The 23,428-nt window shown below is 44.1% G+C and overlaps 1 protein-coding gene across 11 annotated transcripts in view; it reads right to left on the reverse strand.

The window, feature by feature from the left end:
* Positions 1-23,428, reverse strand: part of R3HDM1 (R3H domain containing 1) — a 536,983-nt gene that overhangs the window by 401,533 nt on the left and 112,022 nt on the right. For 10 of the 11 annotated variants that reach the window (XM_078681804.1, XM_078681797.1, XM_078681794.1 and 7 more), the window contains one exon: positions 3,645-3,753. The exons of the other annotated variant lie outside the window; for it this stretch is intronic. In XM_078681804.1, the coding sequence (XP_078537930.1) occupies positions 3,645-3,753 (109 nt within the window). The remainder of the gene's footprint in view (positions 1-3,644; positions 3,754-23,428) is intronic. 11 annotated transcript variants of the gene reach the window in all.

Genomic DNA, 23,428 nt, shown 5'->3' on the forward strand with positions numbered 1-23,428 from the left:
TAGGTAGTAGTCAGACTCTCTCTTACGTCACAAGGCCACCATTTCGACCTAGAAACGCAGGTTTTTCCTTTTGGTGTCAAGGGCTTTCTATTTGATGTCGAAGCTTTCCTTCTTGAGGTAGAGCCCTCCATTTCGTGGAGGTCCTTCTCCCTCCAACTCTCTTGATCACCTTTCACAGTGGAGGTCGGTTCTAAGGTTTTACTGCCAAAGATGTCTTTCGACTTAAACCCATGGCATTTTTTAGATTTTGGCTTATGCTCGACTACCGTCGGTTTCGGCATCGGGGTAACCTGTGAAGATGCTAAGTCAGCGGGTCTCAGCTTGTTCCCAGTGCACTCCAGTGATGTTACTTGGTGCCTTTTGAAGTGGATATCCTTAAACAATGACCTTTTTGAGGCCTTTTCTCTCCCCACTTCAACAATTTCCACGGCATTGAAGCCTTTTCCTTGCACAACCTGTTTCCTTCGAGTTTTTCTACTCACTTGAAGTCCTTAAGTGAAGTGTGCTTCTGTATCTGTGCTGTGATGTAGTCCACACAACCAACTTTATTTTTCCCTAGCCTTCAAGTTCTTTGAAACAGAGTGCATGCATCGCACCCCTCCAAGCTGTAATCCTTCAATGAAAAGAGGTTGTTGATTTTTGGCTATCTTTTTTGGTGAAATGGTGGTGGCATTTCAAACCATATTTAAAGGCTTTGTCCCCCAAACTCATTTTTCAATCTCTGACCCATGTGATTAATGTCTTCTCTCGAAGAAAAACTTTCAGGGGTATTGTGTTTCCCAGGACGTCCATGCTGCCTTTTTCAGCTATTCGAATGTTTTTCAGGGTTTTCCTCTAAATGTTTTATTTACCTTTTCCTTCCGCTCTGGAGTTTTTCTGCTGTACTTCCAGACCTGAATGCAGAAAAGAATCTGAAGGTGACGTCCACGCAGTGGGGCTTTTAGGGTGTGCGTCTGACGTCCTTGTTTCAGTGACTTGTTTATACCTCAGCACTTGCAGGTCCGGAGACGGGGAAGGAATTTTTTCTACGTTGATTATGGAAAGATCTGGTACCCAGGGCTGCCTTGTAGTGTCAACTAGAGAGAGCAGTGACTTCGGAAAATGGTGTTCAGGTAAGTTTTCAAACTTCGTGAGTGTGACCATGTTTCTAAATAATCCTGCATGCTTACCAGATTCTTGGAAGCAAAGCATATTTGTTTTAATAAAGTTATTTGTATTGATTTTTAAAGGTAAGACATAGCAAAGTACAGGACACAACAACACTGATAAAATCATGGAAGATTTAGCATCACTGGCACACTTAGTATATGGTACACCTACTGAGATTTAATCTGCTGCCTTTAATGGACGTCACTGGCATCTGGGATAAAACACCTAGAGAGAAGAGAATCTGTGAACTGTGCCAGTTGCAAATCCAAGATCTTAATCATGTTTTATTTGCATGTTCAAAGCTGCAAAGTGCCAGGCGAGTGTTTTTAAAACCAGTATTTATCAAATTTAATATTCACTCTGCTCAGGATGCACATTCTCTGGTTTTGTCACCCCCGAATGAAATGGTTTGTTTTAAGATATACCAATTTTTTTAGAACATTTTTGCCTATTTACTAGAATTTTGTCTAACAGTAGTACCCTGGTTTTGTTTTAATATCTACTGGTTGGCTATTTAATCGTTTCATGTATTCATTGCACCATTTGCACATTACTTAGTATGTATATAAGAAATTTTATTGGCCGGTATGTGATTGTTTTACGTATCATAGCTTATTTGCACATTTCACACTATGTTTGATATCATGTTATAGTAATGTATAAGGAAGGAATTTTGTACTGTATGCAATGTCTGTCTTTTTAAATTGTCAGTGTGTTTTTGTGGACCTCCGTCGGAGTTCCAAAACAAAATAAATACATTGAATAATGTTAATGTTAGTATATGGGATGTTTACACCATTACTCTTCAGTCTTATAATATATGAAGGTGATCCAGCAAAGTCACCCAAATATTGTGTTTGAGAGGGGAAACCTCAAAGCCTATACATTTGTGCATCCATATGAGCACAGCAGTCAATGCCTCAACTATTCATCCATCTGCTCCAGACCACAAATTTTTGGTATTGTCCTACTTGCAAAAAGAGCACATACTCCTAATAGGGCTCTTTCTCTGTACACGCCCCCCCTTGCAAAGCAGTCCATCAGCCTCAGGACCAATGTCTTAGGTGAGAGTTTAATAGACTTCCCCAGTACTAAAGATAATGTCTGAACTATGTTTTCCTAGTATTTCCGAATGTTTGGGAAACTCCAAATCATGTGACAGAAGCCCCCTTTTCCCATGTAACATTTAGAGCACTTCACATTTGGGTGTTGCCCATCTTCCTCAGTCTTCTGGAATAAAGTAAATTCTGTGTAGGTGGCTGATCTTTATTAAATGCATCATAGCCGAAATTGCCACCCACTCCAGCCCACACATCCTCAGCAATCCCAGAGTGTCTGGGGAGTTTGAGAGGAGGGGTCAGTATATTTTTTAAATTTCACCATTGCCTAGTCGCGCATGATCAGTTTGGTTTCTAGTAGGTTGACTTCAAGGACAGTTTGTGCTGAACATACAGCAGTCTCAGGCATATGCCATAGTTGAAGAAATCAAAAAAATATGTGGCTTATGAATTTAAAATCACTCCTATAATGTTTAAAAGAACTTTATATGGCCCTCTTTCCAAACATCCTCAGGCCAAAATAAGTCAATATAGTACAAGTTCCAAAATCCTTCCAGTGGGCAGATTGAACAAGCAGGGTCCTTCACAAAACAGAAGTTTTAGTTTGTTTACCTTCTCATCCCTTCTAGTGCACAGGTGTGTACCAATACCACAGCAACCCCCAAGGCATGGCAGTAGGAGATGCATGAAGAAGAGTCACTGTATCGGCATCTCCAAGTAAATCTCATTCAAGACACATGGTCGAGTCCTCCTGATGCCTAAAGGGGCCACTAAGTCACAATAACTAACAGAGAAGCTAATTAGTAAAGAGGGATATTCTCCATTCCCAGCCCTCCCTCATATACCAATCACGTACATTTATCAAACCCAACCTGCAGCTGTATATTTGCTGAAAAAAGAAAGCGGTTTAAATATGCAAGCACCAGGTCCATGAACTGAAATGAAATTTTGCGTGTATAGTTTTGAAGCACAAACAAATTGGGAATAGGTTAATTTTGTACAACACTACTAAGCTCAGAATACGAATGCTCCAGATGGTGAAGTCCTGAAAACCATGGGTTACCATAATACGTTTCAGGTACCATTTTGCCTCCACTGCAATTTGAATGCCTACATATTGGAACTTGTTGGTCACAATAGAGAGCTTGTGCCAGTTGGATGCAGAGCTGCTGCCCCGATTGGAACCAAGATCAACTTGCCCAGGTTCACTAACAGGTTTAACATTTTCTCTATCACTGCCTGGTCCGCTAAGAGTATAGCATCAAATGAAGATTATTGTCCACATATAGCCTCAAGACAAGCACTGGGGTGCTTTGGCAAGAAATTCTGATTAATTGGTTAGACTTACATTAATAAAGCTGTGCTTATTAAAGGACGTTGGGACAATAGACAAACAAAAAACAAAATACGGAAAGAGCAAGAATGTTCAATGCAAACCTCGTGATAAACTTTTACGGGGTTGCTTTTCAGTGACCTTGTCATTTTCATCTTTTATGGGCTTGTCTTCTTTTTCAAATGACTCTGTTAACTGATTTTGAATTGTTTCCTGCCGAGAAAAAATAGGGAAAGTAAGCTCATCTACTATAGTAGCAAATCCCTGAATTGGTCTACAGATTGTCACTCTCAAAATGTACAAACTTGGAACAGATCAATGTGACATACTTTACTTTTATATATTCTATCACTCCGTCATAGTTGGTTGAACATTAAACAAATTAACATTTTAAGTGAAAACATAACCGCATTAAATCCACTATCACTTTCAAAAACTTACTGTTCAAGTCAAATTTTAAATCTGACAAAATAAAATGGTTCAGAATAGTCAATAAAACCATGTTAAATATAATGGATCCCATTCTTTTTCTGGCGGAAATATTTTTCTGTGGGAAAGTCTAACAAGTAAATACATCATTAAAATAAAAATAGACTATCCACCAAGGTGTAGTAAAATAGTGCACTTTCTACTGCTTGTATCATCCTTGCTGGTGTGTAACTCCAGAACATGCATTGCAAAGAGATTAAATATGTATTTCCCACTGAGGTCGGATTAACATATGATGACGTACCGCACTTTACACCACTTTAATAGTAAAGTGAACACATAAACAACAAGTAGAGTACAAGGTGAGATCTATACACACAGTTGTAATCTGGTGGTTGCTGTCCGATTAGGTACTGAAATAGTTAACAGAATAATCCTGTAATAACAACAGGATATACCTTACCTACATTTGTTCAGTCTGGTTATCTGTATATGTGAATCAAGCATTAGGCACATACATGAACTATTACAAGTGATCTGTTTAGAACAATGGCTTGCAATATCAAAAACGCTTCCTTTTTATTCAATTTTTTTTAACAAAATACCAACCAAAGGCTAGACAGGTAGAGTCAGTAAAAGGTTACAATATTATGAGACGGCAGAACGTCAACACTTGTCAGTGGAGCACCAACTGCAAGGAATTTCTGCGTGGATAATGGGTAGCGAGAGTGGTATTCCAAGGCCTTGGACACTAATGCAATCCAACTGGACTGACCAAGTACTTCTTAAGAATTCCTGCTAACCATTCCAACAGTAGAATCATAAAAGCAATCGTGGCTTACTCTAGGCTATGGGTCGACAACTCAGGAATGGTATAACAGCAATCACACAAAAAATACAATTTCTTTTAAAAACAACAGTTCTTTGTTTACAAAAGGAATTGTCAAGGCAGTAAAAATACAACATTCTAATAAAGCCGAAAAACACCAGCACCTCTGGTTGATGAGATATAACCCAAAAAAGCCATCACATATTTAGGTTCTCCTACTAACTTAACATTGGGGCTAGAAGACAATGTCAGTCTAAAGAAAGAAAATACGAAGGTTAGTCCTTCTGTGATGCTCTCAAGTCGGGGGGGGTGTTGTCAGCAAACTAGTTCCCATGATCTAGTCAGAAAAAGAACAAGCTCACTAGGTCTGAGCCAATCTTTGAACATACACAAATAAACCACAGAGGAGCTCTAACCCACTAAAAGAGGAGGCACCTGGTCGGCCAGGGGAAATTAACAGCTCCTCTAGACAGTGGGAGATCCGGTATGTTTAGGCCAGTCTAGTGCTGCGACAAGAGATTATCAAGCAAGGTTATCATAGCACATAATACTGGGATTTGGGGTGGTACCTCGGGAATGATGCTCATGAGGGTTCCAAAAACGTTTGGGGGGCATTTCCTAGAAAGTGCTTGGTAGTGGTCATGAATTTCCATTCTGGGAGGCACCCATCAAAAGCAGGGGGATCCCGGTTAATCAGTAGGGACAACTAAACTTCTTACCATAAAACTTTGCCAATCATATGTTGTATCATAATGGATTCAGTGTTCTGGAGCTTGAGCTGTCTTCCTCCCTGAGTCTTCCTGTATGCACTTCTCAGTGAGTTGGACCCTGGTGCATTTTACTGGCCAAGAATAGTTTTCTCCTCAGTTTGCAGCCGAGTCCCTAGTCTTTAAAGCAAGTGGATCAGTTTTAGCCTTCAGTTTTGGTTCCAAGCTTGATCTTGTTCTAGTGGAAGTAGAAAAAGGTGGCTTTTCCAATCTCTGGGCTCATGGTGCAGAGGTTACTTCATAAGTTCAGATCGGGTACCAGATTTCATGGGAAACGGGGACCTGGCAGAACCCACCTTTGAAATCAAGCTCCCATAACTAACCAAGTAAAGAGTATGTGTGCAGGCATTTTGACAGGTTGTATATACTAGAAGGTATACAGTGCAAACCGACAAGGGTATGTGGACGGGAAGCCAATAGCTAGACCTCCCAGGTGAGATTATGCAGCAGTGTGGCAGGATGGGACTTCAGCTGTGCTGGCTGCCGAACTGGGTTTAAAGTGTTTGGCAGCCAAGTCACTTAACAAGGGTAAAACGACAATGGGTTCTAGAAGGACCGCACAAAAGTCAGGCAATCAAGATTAGAATTAACCCTGATGTAGGCAACTTGAATCATTTACTACAAGTGAAGTATCACCCATTTAACTTATTTGATGTTGATAGAGCAATTTCACCAAAGTGCTTCAGCTACATAAAAAAATTTCCAATAAGTTTGATACATGTATTTTTATTTACCTTACTAACATCATCAACTGACCAGCTAAGAAATGGAAATGATGCATAATTTTAAAAGAGTGGATAACAAGGAGTAGAAGCAGAGCTATGGGGGTCGGCATTCCAGAGTACTGGTAGGAGAGTGCACAAGGAGTGGAATCAGATTATCCAAACCGAGTGAGAAGAAGAAAAGAAAAAATGAAGTCAGAGCTAAGGTTACAAACTGAGGGACAGACAGAAAGCATTTCAGGTAATGTTGTGCAAGGGCAATGCATAAGAATTAGGGTAGGCTTGAAGAGAAGTATGATGGTGGAGTTTAAAATAGACTTCAAGTGTAGTGAAAATGGACAAATAGTACAAGAACAGAAATGCACCCAAAAGAACACTAAGGCAGAAATAAGGGTGTTAAGAGAACAAAAGGCAAGTAAAGGATGAATATTCAAATGTTAATCAGAGGGCAAATGTATGTTATGTTGTGTTATTCAGTATTCAGAAAGCGCACTGACACCAAAGCTTACTGGTGCGATCAGACCACATTGAATCAAATATCCAACTCAACCATCACCCACTTCCAAACGTTGGTCATCTAAAGTTCAAAGTACAATTAGCTCTGTACTTCTGCTTGGCCAAGATCCTGCTTATGCAGGGTCAAGAATATTGTGTCTCTACGGAATTCTTTAAGCAAGAGGCACTGCTTTTTCTAAATTTGACTAACATAGATGGCTCCAATTATTTTTTAAGTGGAAGTAACTTAGACTAACTACTAAATATTTGCAGCTGTAAGGAACCAGGTCTACCTCGAGAAAACTACTGAACAATTTTGAAAATGAATTTACCATACCTGACCCTACTGAGGAATTTCTTCAACTGTCAGAGGTCTAGAAGTGGACGGTGACCTCAATAATTTGTAATAGGTAATTAAAGGGACTAAGATGCCTCTAGGGCGATAGACTTGATTGCTTCCTTCAATAGCAGTCATTTTCTCTCTCCTATCAAGATGTTTGTGTAGTGGGGAATTAAGGAGAGCTTGGGATGTGGGGGCGTCTTAAAAAAACAGCGTGCAGCCTAGATTTAAAATCTGAATATCTCACTAGTCTGAGGTTATCTTGGCACAGCTATGAAAGAAGGATGCCATTGGCCTGGAAATGTGTTCCATAGTGATTGAGCACTCAGACAGGTTTTGTTGATCGGGGCATCGAGGAAGTATAACATGTAGTAGTTGTTAGACATCCAAATCTTGAATCTATGCTCCTGAAAGGATAAAAAGGTTGCAACTGCGGAGACTGCAAAGGAGGTCGATGCTGCATGTAAACTGATGTGTAGAACCCCTACACTTTCTGTACTGATCTTAAAATGTTTGAAAATGACGAAGCTAAAGCTAGGGTTGAGTGAATTCTATTCCATGGTCCGAAAAGTTCAACAGATTAGAAGTGTCTGCTTTTTCAGGAAACAATCATACAAAAACTTGTATATTTATGAAGTGTATGTTTAATCCCATCAGGGCCTTTGGAACTAGTGACAGTTAAGTTATCTTTATCATTTCCCCAATTCAATGGTACTCATTGCATCAACCCAAGGAAGATGAAGACTGATCGGCCAGGCAATCAAACACAGATACTTGCAGTGGAAGCATTAGCCCACTGAGTCATCAGATATATCTATATCAACCAAATGAGCTTTAAGATCAGAGAATACGATAGCCCGCATACACAAAATGCTTACTGACCATCACCCCTCAGGAACTCAATGACCTGAGCACGTCCTCAATTATGTCTAGGTTCCAAAATGCCATCTTGAATTAAGTCTTGAAATTGTTGCTTGTAAGAATTCTATTATCATGGCGTCGGTAAGGCAGCTATTTTTCATAAGACATGACCATAACTTCACAAGTAAATGTTAGAATTAATGAAGAGCTGCCTGAAGCAAATGGCACTTAAGTGTGCATGTCTTTTTGGACGCCCATTTTAGGACAGCCAATCAGACATGCACATTTAGGTTTCTCCAACCCAGCTGTGTTGCACAGTCAGGTTGGAGAAACACCACCGGCTCCCAGGCACTGTGAGCAGCAAACAAAGCCACTCATACCAATCCCAGTGTTTCTCTTATGCTGGGAATAATATTCCCAGCATAAGAGAAGCTTTGGGATAGTCATCTGGGAGCCTGCAAGTGTGCAGCCAGAGTCCAGGATCAAGGAGAAAAGCAAAGCAGCGGCCATTGGAGCAGCAGGTAAGAGCAATTTTAATTCGCTTAGTTATGTGTGTAGTTTTGATTGTTTTCCTCACATGCCCGTCCACGACAAAGCAATGATCGTAGTCGCCACTGCAACGAATGCAAGTGCCACGGTAGTCAGCAGGAAAAATAAACCTGAGCCTGTTTTCACAGTTTATTGACACACCCGTCCCACTACCTAATAACCATGCACCGCACCTGCCCCCAGTGCACAGAGCAACATAGGACTAAAATGTGTAAAATGTGCACCTCCTTCAGAAGAAAGCAGCCGCAAGAGTCCCTCGCCTTCTATGGTTGAGGGAGCTATTTATTTAATCTCCGTGAGGATTCTAAACCTAGTAATCCCAAGTGTTTTTATTAGCACGAGGATGGTGGCACTCAGTTTACCCATCTTTGAAGACTGAAAGGTAACGTTGGCCTTGCAAGTATGGGTATGGGACTACCACTCATTAAGGAAAAGGCAGTCTCCTGCTGACACAAGCCAACGGCTGTGAACAATAAGCAAGAGGCAACGGCTTGGTAACGAATACACACAATGCAGAAAACCACCAGATCAAAATTTCCCCCGAACATCCAAGAGAACTATGCAGTCAATTCTAAGCATGAAACTTCCAGGTTGACAGCAGAACGACCCATTTAAGTTTGACTGCTCAGTCTAACCACACAACTTAGTGATGGGAATAATGAAAAGCTCCACAGTGGCAGATAAAGCCAGGGGACAAACACCCATACTGTTGCTTTCCCTGTGCCGCCTGGCCCGAGCCTTCTGAGCAGTTACCTGGGGTGAAGCACCACTACTGTACAAAAGGCAGAGGTGGTGGGGTTCCCTTAGGCTTCTTTTCGCAGTGATATAGCAATAGGGATGGGGAGGGGGGGGGCGGGGGGGGAGAAAATAAAATACGGGCAAAAGCTGAACACACACCAAGCAGGAGGGAAGAGGCGGCAGCTACAGCTCGCGGAGAGGACGAGTGTGTTCGCATATAAAACTGTTGCTCCAACTGTGAGGCTGAGATAAAGATGAAGAGCGGCACCAGTAGCGCTGACTGTAATGAAAATGTATTAGGAAGGGAAATGCACAAACATGCGTCAAGAGCTCTGAAGAGGACACTGACAAAAGCCAATCAGAAGATGGGGGTGGCCCAACAAGAGATGCCTTGGAAACATCCATGTGCAGGATGGATGATATTGCATGTTCTCTGCAGTGGAGAACAGATCAAGCCAAGAGACCTTGCACTACTTCTGGGTGTACCTGCCACTCAGGATCCCGAGCTCAGTTTGTTTGCCATCGCAATGAAAGTTCCCGATAGGCGGTTCACCACACAGAAGAATCCTTTCTTGGTCAAGCCATTTCCTGAGGCGCAGTGCCTCCTGGAATAGGGGCCAGGAGCCCACACCACCCTGCTGGTTACAATACCACCTAGCGGTGGTGTTGCCCAGAAACACCTGCACAAAGCCTCGTTTTTATGGATGGATGGAAGGCTTTCGGTGGCAAGCAGATGGCACTTAGCTCCTGCAAGTTGATATGGAGCCGGACCTCCCTCAGAAACTAGTGGCTTCTGATCTCCACCTCTCCCATATGGCCTCACCAATCCAGACACATTGGTCAATAATGCCAGCTTTGGGTGGGGTAAGGAGCAGGATCTGTTGCTGATCCAATCGCAGTCCAGTAAATACCACTGCAGATCTTTTGCAATCTGCTCTGAGATCTGGAGATGGTCAGAGAGGTCCCCTTGATGTTAAGCCCAATGAGACTTCAGATTCTACTGCAGAGCCTGCATATGCCACCTAGCGTGCTTGACCAGCACAATGCAGTAGGCCAGAAGCTGAAGGGGAGGGTCTGAGAAGGAGTCAGGTGTGACTTTGGCATGTTTATAGTTAACCCCAAAGAAATCAGGACGTTTCTCATAGTCTGAAGGTTGCTGACAACTGCCAGGGTTGAGCACACTTTAAACAGTCAGTCATCAAGGTAGGTGAAGACTGGGACCCTTTAACTCTGAAGGTCGGTGGCTCCCACAGCATTCACTTTCATTAACACCAGAAGGGGACTGGTGAGACGAAAGGGGAGTACAGCAAACGACAGCCAGCCAATGTGTTTTGTCCGCATAATGGGACTTCATCATTGCCTATAAAAATATACACAAGCATAATCATTACAAACAATTAGAACCATCTATTTAGTAATACTATATCAAAGAAGCATTGGCAAAGCCAATAGGTCTCGCATATGCAAATGTTATTTCCTTTGTCAAGGTCTTTTAGTCATGCTGTACTGCAGCATGGGTGAACTTTAGAGAAACAAGGCACGAGTCATTGTGGAAAGGTGGGCAATGGACTGTAAGATTGCCTATGAAGAGAAGCATTGGTCATTGCAGGAAGGAACTGCACTGCCCCTGAACCACTCACAATGAACTATAAAGCAAGATGACACTGCCCGAGATAGCACTCAAGTAGTAGTTTGATTTTGATAAAGAGAAGACAGATTTGAAGATGATGAGGATTTGACTGTAACCAAATGGTATTTTTGGTGGGGGCGGATCCACTTGCATGGAATGGATGATTATTTGAATAAGATAGATTTGAAAGAATTGGAATGGAGTGCTTTGGGACGGTTGAATTAGTTACAATATAAGGGGTATGTAGATTGCTAATCTTCGCAGGTTATTTCTTAGATCAAAGTGCAATTGTATTTGGTAATGTGAAGACATATTCCAGGATGGCAAATGATTTACATGCGTGGGAGTAGTGTTTTTGGATGGTGTGGATCCTCTATCAAGGAAGGGATGACCGCTTAAAGGAAGTTTGAATTTGTATTACTACGACAGAAATTTGGTCAAGACAGTTAAAGCCTAAGGGACCTGAAGGTTGACAACCTTGGTGTTTTCTTATTTAGCTTGTGGAGTGAATATTCATTAATAATGTGAAGAGTGTGACTTTATTCGAAGAGACCTGTTTCAAGATGGCGACTGATTGAGGAATGTGAAATGGTTATTTTTGAGAGGGTGGTTCCACTGAATTTGCTTGTGATTGCTTATAGTAGAAAAGGTGAATATTTAGAATGGACAGCGTTACCGTCAGTTGAGTGAGCGAGCACGCTGCGATGATCTATCAAAGCGGAAATGAGAAGTTCATATATTGGCAGCTCTGTATTGTCTTATCTTTGGGATAGGTACGATGAGATTTTGAAATTGTGAGACCTTTTTATGATGGTTAAATGACTATGGATTTAATGCAGTGGTTGTGAATGGAACATATCAAATGTTTCAGCAGGACTCGGACTGAGTGCTTTCAGCTAAGATGGTATTAGAGAGGCAAGGGAATTGATAGCTGTGGATAGTTCATTGGTGGTTTACTGGATTTTTGATGATTAATGTAATACTGTCTTGCAAACAATTTATTGAATAGATGGGTGTATTGTAAGAGAATTGGGGGCATTTGAAATAGAATCTGATTAAGAGTAGGTGTGTGGCTTTTCTCATAGAAACTATAGAGAAGCCAGTTGAAAACTGATCACGACAACAAACTCTCTGGTTTGATGATTATAAGTAATATATGTTCATTTATATTAGTTAGAAATAATACAATGTTTGATAAGTTAGAAACAAATGGACAACTAAGTACAATGGTTAAGATGATGTAATTGGTGTTGCCTGTATGATTAGACCATATACGAGCCAATAGTAATATGGCTATTCATTATATCATTTAGAGACGGTTATGGTAAAAAATCAAGTTCATTTGGAAAATCATGCTCATTTGCTATTTTCTGATGATATATCACTAAATAGATGGGTCTAATTGTCTTTATTGTACATAAAGATTTTATTTCTGTATATTTAGTATAGTCCCATGGTGCGCATGATGCTTTGGCCGGCCGCCTCGGGCCGGCCAAACAGTCATACGTACTTAGTATGTTCTCCACCCAGTATACAATACAGCCTGGGTGGAGAACATGCCCAGGCCCCCAGTCCCCTTCTGAGCATCAAACTACAGCACTCAGACCAATCACAACACTGCATTGCAGCGTTGTTATAGGTTCAGGGGAGCCTGGCTGCTTCCTGTTCGACAGACTGAGCAGAGACAGAGTGGGACAAAGCGGTGAGGAGGTAAGTACATATTTCTTTTTTTACACCCCTTACCCCGCCAAGTGCTGATGCTGAGATGGTGCTGTGCTGATGTGGTGCTGTGGTAGTGCTCAGATGGTGGTCCTGTGCTGAAGTGGTGCTGAGGTGGTGCTGAGTGACGCTGTGGTAGTGCTGAGTGACGCTGAGTGGTGATGTGCCAAGGTGTGCTGCACTGATGCTTAAGTGGTAATGCGTTGGTGCGGAGGAGGGGCTGTGCTCGTGCTGAGGTGGTGCTGTGGCTGCACTGGTGGTTCTGCTCTGATGCAGCGGTGGGTCTGTGCTGGATGCTGCGCTGATGCAGAGGTGGTGTTGCGCTAATGCAGAGGTGGTGTTGCGCTAATGCAGAGGTGGTGTTGCGCTAATGCAGAGGTGGTGCTGCGCTAATGCAGAGGTGGTGCAGCGCTAATGCAGAGGTGGTGCAGCGCTAATGCAGAGGTGGTGCTGCGCTAATGCAGAGGTGGTGCTGCGCTAATGCAGAGGTGGTGCTGCGCTAATGCAGAGGTGGTGCTGCGCTAATGCAGAGGTGGTGCTGCGCTAATGCAGAGGTGGTGCTGCGCTAATGCAGAGGTGGTGCTGCGCTAATGCAGAGGTGGTGCTGCGTTGGTGCTAAATCGCTACGGTGGGGCTGCGTCGCTGCAGGGGTGGGGCTGCGCCGCTGCAGGGGTGGGGCTGCGCCGCTGCAGGGGTGGGGCTGCGCCGCTGCAGGGGTGGGGCTGCGCCCGTGCAAAGGTTGGGCTGCGCCCGTGCAGAGGTTGGGCTGCGCCCGTGCAGAGGTTGGGCTGCGCCCGCGCAGAGGTTGGGCTGCGCCCGCGCAGAGGTTGGGCTGCGCCCGCGCAGAGGTTGGGCTGCGCCCGTGCAGAGGTTGGGCTGCGCCCGTGCAGAGGTTGGGCTGCGCCCGTGCAGAGGTTGGGCTGCGCCCGTGCAGAGGTTGGGCTGCGCCCGTGCAGAGGTTGGGCTGCGCCGGTGCAGAGGTTGGGCTGCGCCGGTGCAGAGGTTGGGCTGCGCCGGTGCAGGGGTTGGGCTGCGCCGGTGCAGGGGTTGGGCTGCGCCGGTGCAGGGGTTGGGCTGCGCCCGTGCAGGGGTTGGGCTGCGCCCGTGCAGGGGTTGGGCTGCGCCCGTGCAGAGGTTGGGCTGCGCCGGTGCAGAGGTTGGGCTGCGCCGGTGCAGAGGTTGGGCTGCGCTGGTGCAGAGGTTGGGCTGCGCTGGTGCAGAGGTTGGGCTGCGCTGGTGCAGAGGTTGGGCTGCGCTGGTGCAGAGGTTGGGCTGCGCTGGTGCAGAGGTTGGGCTGCGCTGGTGTGGAGGTGCACTGATGGAGGTGGTGTGCTTATATGGTGTTGTGCTGATGCGGTGCTGTGCTGATGCCAAGGTGGTGCTGCGCGGTTGCAGATGTGGTGCTGCGTTAGTGCTAAATCGCTGCTGAGTTGGGGCTACACTGGTGCTGAGGTAGGGCTGTGCTGGTGCTGCGATGCTGAGATGGTGCTGTGCTGATGCGGAGGTGGTGGGCTTGTGCTGATGCTGAGGTGGTGCTAAGCTATTCAGCAGTGGTGCTGAGTTGTGCTGTGGTGGTGTGGAGTGATGCTGAGCGGTGATGTGCTGGGTGATGCTGCGCTGATGCTGAAGTGGTGATGAGTTAGTGCTGAGTTGGTCCTGAGGTGGGGCTGTGCTGGTGCTGAGGTGGTGCTGTGCTGGTGGTGGTGGTGCACTGATGTGGAGGTGGTGCTGTTCTGATGCTGAGATAGTGATGCGCTGGTGCGGAGGTGGTGCTGCACTGATGTGGAGGTGGTGCTGAGAGATTCTGAAGTGATGCAGAGATGGTGCAGAGTGATGTAAAAGTGGTGCTGCGCTGGAGCGGAGGTGGTGCTGAGGGGGTGCTATGGTGGGGCTGCACTGGTGGTGGTGCACTGATGCGGAGGTGGTGCTGTTTGATGCTGCACAGATGTGGAGGTGGTGTTGATGTACTGATGCTGAGATAGTGCTGCACAGGTTGTGAGGTTGGGCTGTACTGGTGCAGTGGTGCTAAGCTGGTGCTGAGATATGCTGAGGCAGTGCTTCTGAAGTGGTGCTGAGTGACGCTGACTGGTGCTGAAGTGGTACTGCACTGATGCTGAGGTGGTGTTTCACTGTCTACTTTGCAGGATATATTCCCTTGATATTGGTTTTATTTCACCAACGATTGAAACCTAAAAGAAAGCATCAAAAGTTGAAAGCATCCTTTTCATAAAATGAAGCAATAACAGCATGTTTACCGCTTTGTTCATATCCAAATAATCACACTGTCAAAAGCACAATGTAAATAGGTTAATCCTACTGTCGGCTGTCTTCTTAAACTACACTTCTATTGAGTAAGTATATTATTTAAGGTTTGGACATTTGAGCTACTGAAACCAAAAATGTTATACGAAGAAAAACAGTCTCTGACTGAAAAGGTGCTCGTGAAACCAAAGACAGTGGAAAACAAGATACGGACATGGCTTGCAACCCTCTGCTGTGTGTGTTCATAAAGCCAAAACAAGCCCAAGCAAAAGAAAAGTAGTGCGCCAAAACTAACTCATATGGCCGAGTGTGAAGTGATCCATGTAACAGAGTCAGTCTCCAGGGCGTGACCAAAACAGCAAAAGGCAGGACAAATGCAAACTGCACAACAAAGAAAACAAAGGAATTCTGAAAGGTACATGAAGGAAAATGTCGAAACTGATGGGCGTACTGAAAGCCCACACAAAAACACAGCATGTCTCGAGAGACCGCGCATGCACTGCCTAGGCAAGACCTAAAAACTAGACTGCAGTAGGGCATGGCAAAGTGCCAATGGCTCGCCAGATGGAATCAGTGGTGCACAAGCCCCACCGAATTGCGCACCTGGCCGTATCGCAACTGCTAGATATGGCTTGGGTGAGGTCAGGTCGGAGGTCTTCAAGGAAATCTCAGAGGACTTGAGCCACCAGATTGAATGGGAACAGTGGCCCAAGAGGCAGCTGACATTCACAGATCGATGAGCCAAGCTAATGGAAGAAAATAACCTCTTCCCAGAGGTATTCACTCGTTTGAACTCCTCATCAGGGGCATTAGTCCGAAAGGTGTTGAGGTTCATCTGACTTGAAGATGCCTAAACCTCCAATCTTTCAGGGAAGGGGTGCTAAGACAAAAATGCAGGGTCGCCCAAGGAAGGAAGGCGGTGTCTCGCACTTTGGGAACTAGCTGGAGGCCAGAACCGGATTTGGCCCAAGTCCCCAAAAATGCATCTGTGGGGGCCTCATTGAAGGGTAAGATGGGCTCAGTAGATGTATATCTTGACTGGTGCACTTTCGTTAAGAGATTGGTTATGACCTCTAAGGGGGGGAGCTGAAGGTCAAGAACTTCGGACAACCGACGCATAACCATGGCTCTCCACAGTGGCAAGATCAGAGGTGGTGAGAGGAATCCTATTCAGGGGGAAGTATGAGGGCAACTGTCTTTTTGAAGGTCATCACATCAATTTTCCTTGTGGTACGATTGCCCAATCTGGTCATCCACAGCGTAATCATTGTCGGAAACTGTGCCAAATAAGGAACGCAAAGTACGTGTCCTTCCTATTAGGGGTGGTAAGTCGACGGAGGTGGAGCTTTGATGGAAGCAAAGCGTGGCCTCCGCCAAGGACGCAGAGGCGCGGATTGAGTCAGAGAGCACATTGAGCAACTTGTCTTCTTGATTTGATGAAATGTCAAGGCTCTAGGAACCGTTATGTAGCATGGCGCTGGAGGCAGAGTCGGAATGGAAGAGCGAGAGGAGGCCCAATGGTGAAGTCAAAGGGTCCAACTGGCGCAGAGGGTGTACCTCCTTAGAGCCAAGAGGTGCACCAGAGGGGGTCAGCAAGGATCCAGAGATTTGGGGCATGGCCGCTTAGAACTCTTCGATCTGCCTCTATGCCGCAGATGGCCCCGGAAACTCAGGTTATGTTGGGACAATTTGTGGGATAGGCTCCGTCTATCAACCTTTGGAGAGAGATTGAGAGGCATTGTGACACCCTGTGCCTTCTCAGGAGTATTTTAGTGGGGGGAAGGGGCAGAGTCCAGGGTGGATTTTAAGTGCGTTTCTATTTCAACTTACCCAAAGATTTGAAGCGCGACGAGGATCGACGTCTGACTGACTCCTGCTACTTCTGGCCTTCGGGTTAATAAACGCATAGTTACTGCAGGCCTTAGAGTCATGGCTTGACCCAAGCACCACAGACAAACCTCAGGAGGATCTGTCACAATAATGTTTTTGCCCCTACAGGGATTAAAATAAGTCATATTGGGAGGTGATACTTCCTTTGCACACTGGAATTTGGAATTTCTGAGGGAAACACGTCCCGTGAGAGAAGAGAGGCAGCTCTGGATCCACATCTGGTGACGCAGAAAGAAAGCAACTGTAGTCTGTACATGGTATTGGTGCATATATAGGCCCGGCACATCGTTTCCAGAGTGGAACAGAGTGCGAGCCGAGACACGCGGCGTTACCGACCAGAAAGCAAAGGTACTGCTCAAACGTTTTTCGATCCAGTCTGATGCCTGGAGGAATTTTCAAAAGGTGAGAAATATGCAGTAAGAAGTCTCTATCAGAAAAGAAGGACATAGAGGAGGACAGGAACAAGCAGCCCCTGTGCAGAAAGAGGCAAATGCTGGGATTCGGAGTCCCCCGATTTGCACCACAAGAGGTTAGCTAGGAAGAACTGAACAATTTAGATGCAGTTATGGTACTCAGACATCCATAAAAAGCTAATGTAGACCTTCGGGGAAACAATACTTCTAAGACGATAGTGAACAAAAATGCAGTGGGAAAAAAAATAACGTTATCACATGGGGAACTTTCTGAGAGGTGCAATTCTACCTTGAGGGGCGATGGGCAAGAGTGAAGAAAGGTTGTGTGCTTATCTCAGCCTACTTCAAAACGAATGACAAACAATATAATAGCTTTCAAAGTATTTATTGGCAGGTTTGCACATTTGGGGTAGTACTTTGGAAGAGCTTGTAAGTTTGCTCCTCTGTCACTGTTCTTCACAAAACAGATAATTTAATCCACATAATGTGGCCTAAGGTTTACACATTCATAGCAACATCAGCAGAGTGTTGGATGCATGGTCATCTTTCACCCATATAAACCAGATGGCTGCACATGGATAAGGAGCAGTGCGTGCTTTTCTGAACTGATAAACTATATTTTCAACAGTCTTCCCAGAATTTAATTCAAAGAAACTCCAAAATATACTGCTAAATAAGTCTACACGTGTTGAGTGTTAAACATTCGGAAAGGCTGTCAATTGACAGAAGCATTCAGACTGATGTTCCTGTGGAATATCTAATAAAATAAATGTTACTGTTCAGGACAGCAGCTGCTAGAATTTAAGTGGACATGAGTACTTTATTACTACTAGGATGACTAAGCCACCTCTTCTGTAGTTGCTTCATGGCAAATGTTCCCTTTCTAATAATGTAGAAGTGGTCACGCTTTGCTGGCTGACGGCAATGGCCATGTATATAGTCCACAAATGAGAGCACTTTGCACTCACGCTCAACCAGACTTCACTGCATTGAATCCTCATCTGCAAGGACGCGGGGGACATCAGCAGTGAGTACATCAGAGGAGCACTCACCGCCTGCAGGGCATTACACGCTCAACAGTACCCCACTTCCGAGAATCCTCATCTGTCATGAGACAGAGGACATTAGCGGATTCCATTGTCCTGAATCTTTACCTGCCAAGAGGTAGGGAGCAGTAGGTGCATAAGAGCCGCACTCGCCGCCTGCAGCGCAGGACATGCCCAGGCTAAGACCTGGCCTAGAGCAGGCACATCTGAGCCAGTTCGTGGGCGATCGAGGCTGGGTAGAGCCCCCGTTCTTGGCTCAGCAAAAAGACCCCACTTCACCTGTTACTGCTGGAGTATGGGGAAAAGGAAGTCAAGTGCCCATCTAGAAAGTGGCCCAGGTATATGCCTAGGTCAATACCGATTTTTCTAAAATAATGCTATGGGCGAAAGGTAAAGGCACTCAGAGCAGCCATAAAGTGCGTGCAAAGTAAAACAGGAAGCGCGGCCGCGAGAGCAGTCTTCACTTTTTCAAGCACTGCATTCATGCTTGTGGCACGCCGCTGTGTGCTCTCGCAAGGTGGATACCGCCTCAAGCACGAGTATGTGCTTGAAAAAGTGAAGAACGACGGCAAAAGGTCCTCCTATTCAGCGCATGCGCGCTGCGTAGACGAGACCTAAAAAGGAGATTAACGGTTCAATCTTTAGCTGAATGGTCAAGAGATGTTACCATAAAGGGTTGCATGGCGGCTGCACAACCGGCCAAAGTTAACTCTTATAAACATCAGTTAACCCGAGAAAATACTGAAGGTAAATTGGGAGACGTACTTCAGTCCACGTGGGCAATGCGGCACCCTCGTATTTATTGATATCACTGAGGGCGGATCGTCTGGTTCTCGATTGAGGCCGAGGCCTCTGAGATTTATTTCACACAGAGGCTTACGTGTCTGGTTTCCTGAAATTCATGCGAGTAGGGCGTTCTGGGAGTAAATACCGAGAAAGGGCTGTGGATATATGATGTATTACACTAAGATGACCCGCATGTAGTCTTTTAATTCATGAGCTTACTAGTATTTTATTTAACATGGAAACTAAGACCCATGTATAGGTTTACTGTAGTGTTCAGCCTTATGGCTGCTATTTGAATTCTAGTTCTGAAGTGGTTAAGTGGGTTTATCTTGCCCCTTTTGGGTTAAAAAATCTATTTCCACCTTGTTTCTGAACTATAAGTACAATGAGGAGTTCTTACGAGTTAGGAGAGTGCTGTTGATAGAGCTAATTTTTTAAAGAAATGTAATATCTTAGTTGGTTTATTATTGATTTTTTCTTTGCAGTTCATGAAATTATCCAGAATTGTCTGCTCCCGGGGGTTGTCCATGCTATTCATTGATGATCGTTTTCGATTATTTTTTTTGTAAATTCCTATTTGGAGGTTTGCCAATTTATGGCACTTCTGTATCCTGCCAGGTATGGATAAAAAGTTATCTTGGGTCTTAAATAGCTACAACAGTAGAGGACTATAAGTGAATCAATTTCTATTTGCTTGTCAGTCCCCTATTTAGTGGGTTCTGATATTTAACTCGCAGTACTTTATTAATTTTTATAGGTTCCCTATTGGAATACATTTGGTACAACAAGTGAAGAAATCCTCTAAATTTAGAAAGACCGTCAAGGTTTCTACTTATTCAATTCCCCTTTTCTCCGATTCACATTTATTTCTTTTGCACATTGGAATCAGCTTTCTATGGAATGTGGTTCTATTCTATACTCTAATCTTGAGTGATCTTTTGACACATTTTTTTCCTGAATCTTTTCTTGCACTCATCCAGTGTAAAGCCTACTGATGTTAACTGTTGTGTCACCATAAATGTTACTCTTTCAAACCAACATATACATTATATTTTTTGTAGAAATTCTATCAAGTGGTCGCTTTCGCTCCTGAAGCTAATTTGTCCTGATGATGACCCTTAAAGGAATTTTGGGTTGAAACGCCGTCGACGCATTGTACATGGCATAAATCAGAGATCACATTATTTTTTCACTGTGTATTGTGTATATTGTGATTTATTTATTAGTCTCTGCCACTGTTTTTGGACTTTATATGTTTATGTCTTTTTAATGTAGTTATCGTGAGTGTAATTGTTTGAGCGCCCTTGTGTTTTCATTTCACTTCATTAACCCCTTGCACGCTCGTGACGGAACCATTCCGTCACGAGCCACGGTGGGGCTGTGCTGGTGACAGAATGGTTCTGTCACTGCCCGGCCGCCGCGCCTGCGCGGTGCTGATTTCGCGCAAGCGCGGCGCGTTCTATTGAGCGGGCGGGGCCGTGACGGAACCATTCCGTCACAAGCACAGCGCCACCGCGGCTCGTGGCGGCAGACGCTAGCAACGCAGCATAATTACCGCCGCGGACAAGGGGTTAAATGCATCTGAGTATATATTTATTTATGTATTTGTTTTTTGGGACATTGTAGCACTCATAGGCTTATTCTTTCTTTACTTGGTGGGTGGGTTTGCTTCCCCCTTTTTTGTTTTTGGTTTAGTCTGATAATATTGCTCAATAACCATTGTTTGGAGTATATAATACTCGGAGGGAGGTATGATTTGTCAGATATCTGTGAAACCGGGTCTGTCACACAATGTGATCACCCTGAGTCAAACAACTCCAACTGTGACCCACAGTGCAATAGTATGCTCATTAGTGCACCCGGTCATAGAAAACTAACAATTTTGGGGCCTCCCAAGGCAACTCCATATATAATGGTTTTGAAAAAGGCCCCACACGCTTGAGGGATGACCAGGGAGAATCCTGTGAAAATTTGAAAAACGGATCCCCCATCGGGTATCCAATAAAGTAGCCCTAATAAACCAATTATTTGAAGAGGTCATCCTGGTCCGCAGAGTGAATTGGGTGGGGAGAATATCTAATGTTGATCAAAGGGACTGCAAAGTAATGAACTTTAGAACACCTAGGGCCTATTTACATATAGGGCACACTTTCCCTGTTTGCGTCACAGCACACCTTCAAATAGGTGCATTGTGCGCAAACAGTAAAGAAGTGCCCTATTAGATTGAAAACAAAGGGAGCGCAAACGCCTGTTGTGGCACCGGGACACTACAGTAATACAGGCCCTAGTCTGGTTCAAACGATTTTGCTTAATTTGGGCTCCCCTTCAGCTAACAACTCAAGAATCATGGCAGTCCCACTCAGATATTTCTACAAACTGAAGGACTGTACAGGACTGCTTAGCAGACGGGTTCAGGGGAAACCTATCCCTACTAAGAACCTATTTGCTGTGGTTCTGTGCTTGGCTCACTAGATGAGAATGAGTGACTAACAATCAAACTACCTGCAGCTTTTACATCCTAAACATCAGTGGTATTGGATGAGCAGTCTCATTCTAGGGACACTTTAACACACAGGGCTGGTCAATTATCAAATGAACAAATGGGGGAAAAGCATGTCAATACCAAAATCCCACACGAACATAAATAATACCCCAAGTAAAAATAAAACAGCAGATAACGTTGGAGTCCTAAATAAGTGTAGCCTTGTGTTTTGAAATGTTGCAGCCTTGCAAGGAAAATTCAAACCCCAGATTGGTATGCATTCATTAACCAGTACATGATAATTTGTTTACAGAATAAGTGGTCAGTGAACTGCCTCTACATAAATGGTTATATGACATCCGCCACTCCAGAGATAGATGCAGGGAGAGCAAAGGGGGTGGGGGGCTGGTACATTAGGTCTCAACGTTATTCTCTGGTATTGTGACCTATAATAATCTGGCTTCTCCATATTTTCAGGTTATGTGGTTTCAGTTTGCAAAGGAACAGTCACAGATACTTAATTATAACAATGATTTTACTACAGACTAAGTTATAGTGATTGATTTGATTGATTCCATTGATAAGAGTCATGGGTGTAATACATTGGAAAATGTGGTCCTGTGCATATGATTAGGGGAGGGCATTGCAACATTCCCTTATGCCCACTGCCAGCAAAGGAAGTCTGTGGTTATGACGATCATTTAGACAAGGAGATTACACTTTCTCACGAGAGTTTTGGAGAGCAGATCACAACATGACGTCTAAATAAAAAAATGGGTTGGGCTAATGAGGTGAGCATTCCATATGCACTCTTTAAATAGACCTTTCAGGGCAGAGGTTGTAAGATCACAATTGATTATCTGGTAAATACTAACAATTTGGGATATTTGGTGCACTCAAATTGGCACAGTGACCATAATGTTCAAAATACGGAAGTCATTCCTTTTAGTAGCCATGGGAAGTCTAATGATATGGATCAAGTCACAGATATTGAACTACCCTCTAAAAATGGCATTTCCTTGAAATAGAGTAAAGTTAATCCTCAATTTTTTTTAAAGAAAATTAGGGACAGTTATAAGCAATTTAACATTTGTCTTAAAGAGACCGCCAAGGATGAAGAAGTCAAAAGTTCTTTTATTGATATTGTCTCTAAAATTAAAGAGCAGATAAGGACACCCGCACAAAATAAAAAAGCTATAACTAAGGGTTGGTGTGAGGCAAGATCCACGAGTCATGCCCTTAGAACCTTAAAGGTTGCACTTAATAAATCAGTGAGAAATAGAGAGGGTGTACAGGCCCTTTGGTGGGAATATAAGCCTACCCTAGCATCCAGGACACAAATTGTAAGAAATGAAGCTTGGCAAACATTAGTTGCAGCAAACTAGTTAAATAATAGATCATCATTTTGGAAGATAGTTAATAATCCTTTAAGGACATGTCGCGTCCGAGGATTGGGGTTGCCATACCCCCTGAAGAATGGGTTACTAAGCAGGGCCTCATGTATTTGTCATTCATGGATAGGTCAAGCGCTTTTGGCTGTGCAAATGAAAGCAAATTATGGAGTGTGATGATTGAGATGGAGAGTGACCACTTGATAATGAACTTCATACGAGAAATCTATACGGGAGCCCATGCTTCAATGAGGTAGGGCATTAACTGGGTGTGCACATGTGGCTTTAGGAGTGACAGAGAGGGGTTGGACAAGGATGTGTTCCTGCCCCTTTTTCATTTACAGTTTAAATTAATCATTTGAATAAAATGTTAGTTGAACAAGGTTGGGATGCCCCATAGATCGAGCAGCATCCAGTAACTTACTTCCCTCTGCGGATGACGTAGTCCTTATGACGCGTACCTCAAGAGGTTTCCAAACACCATAGACATATTTGTTAATTTTATGAACAAGAGGGATCTTGGGGTCAATTTATCCCAA

The sequence above is a fragment of the Lissotriton helveticus genome, chromosome 3_1 (genome assembly GCF_964261635.1).
Source record: "Lissotriton helveticus chromosome 3_1, aLisHel1.1, whole genome shotgun sequence".
Taxonomy (NCBI): Eukaryota; Metazoa; Chordata; class Amphibia; order Caudata; family Salamandridae; genus Lissotriton; species Lissotriton helveticus.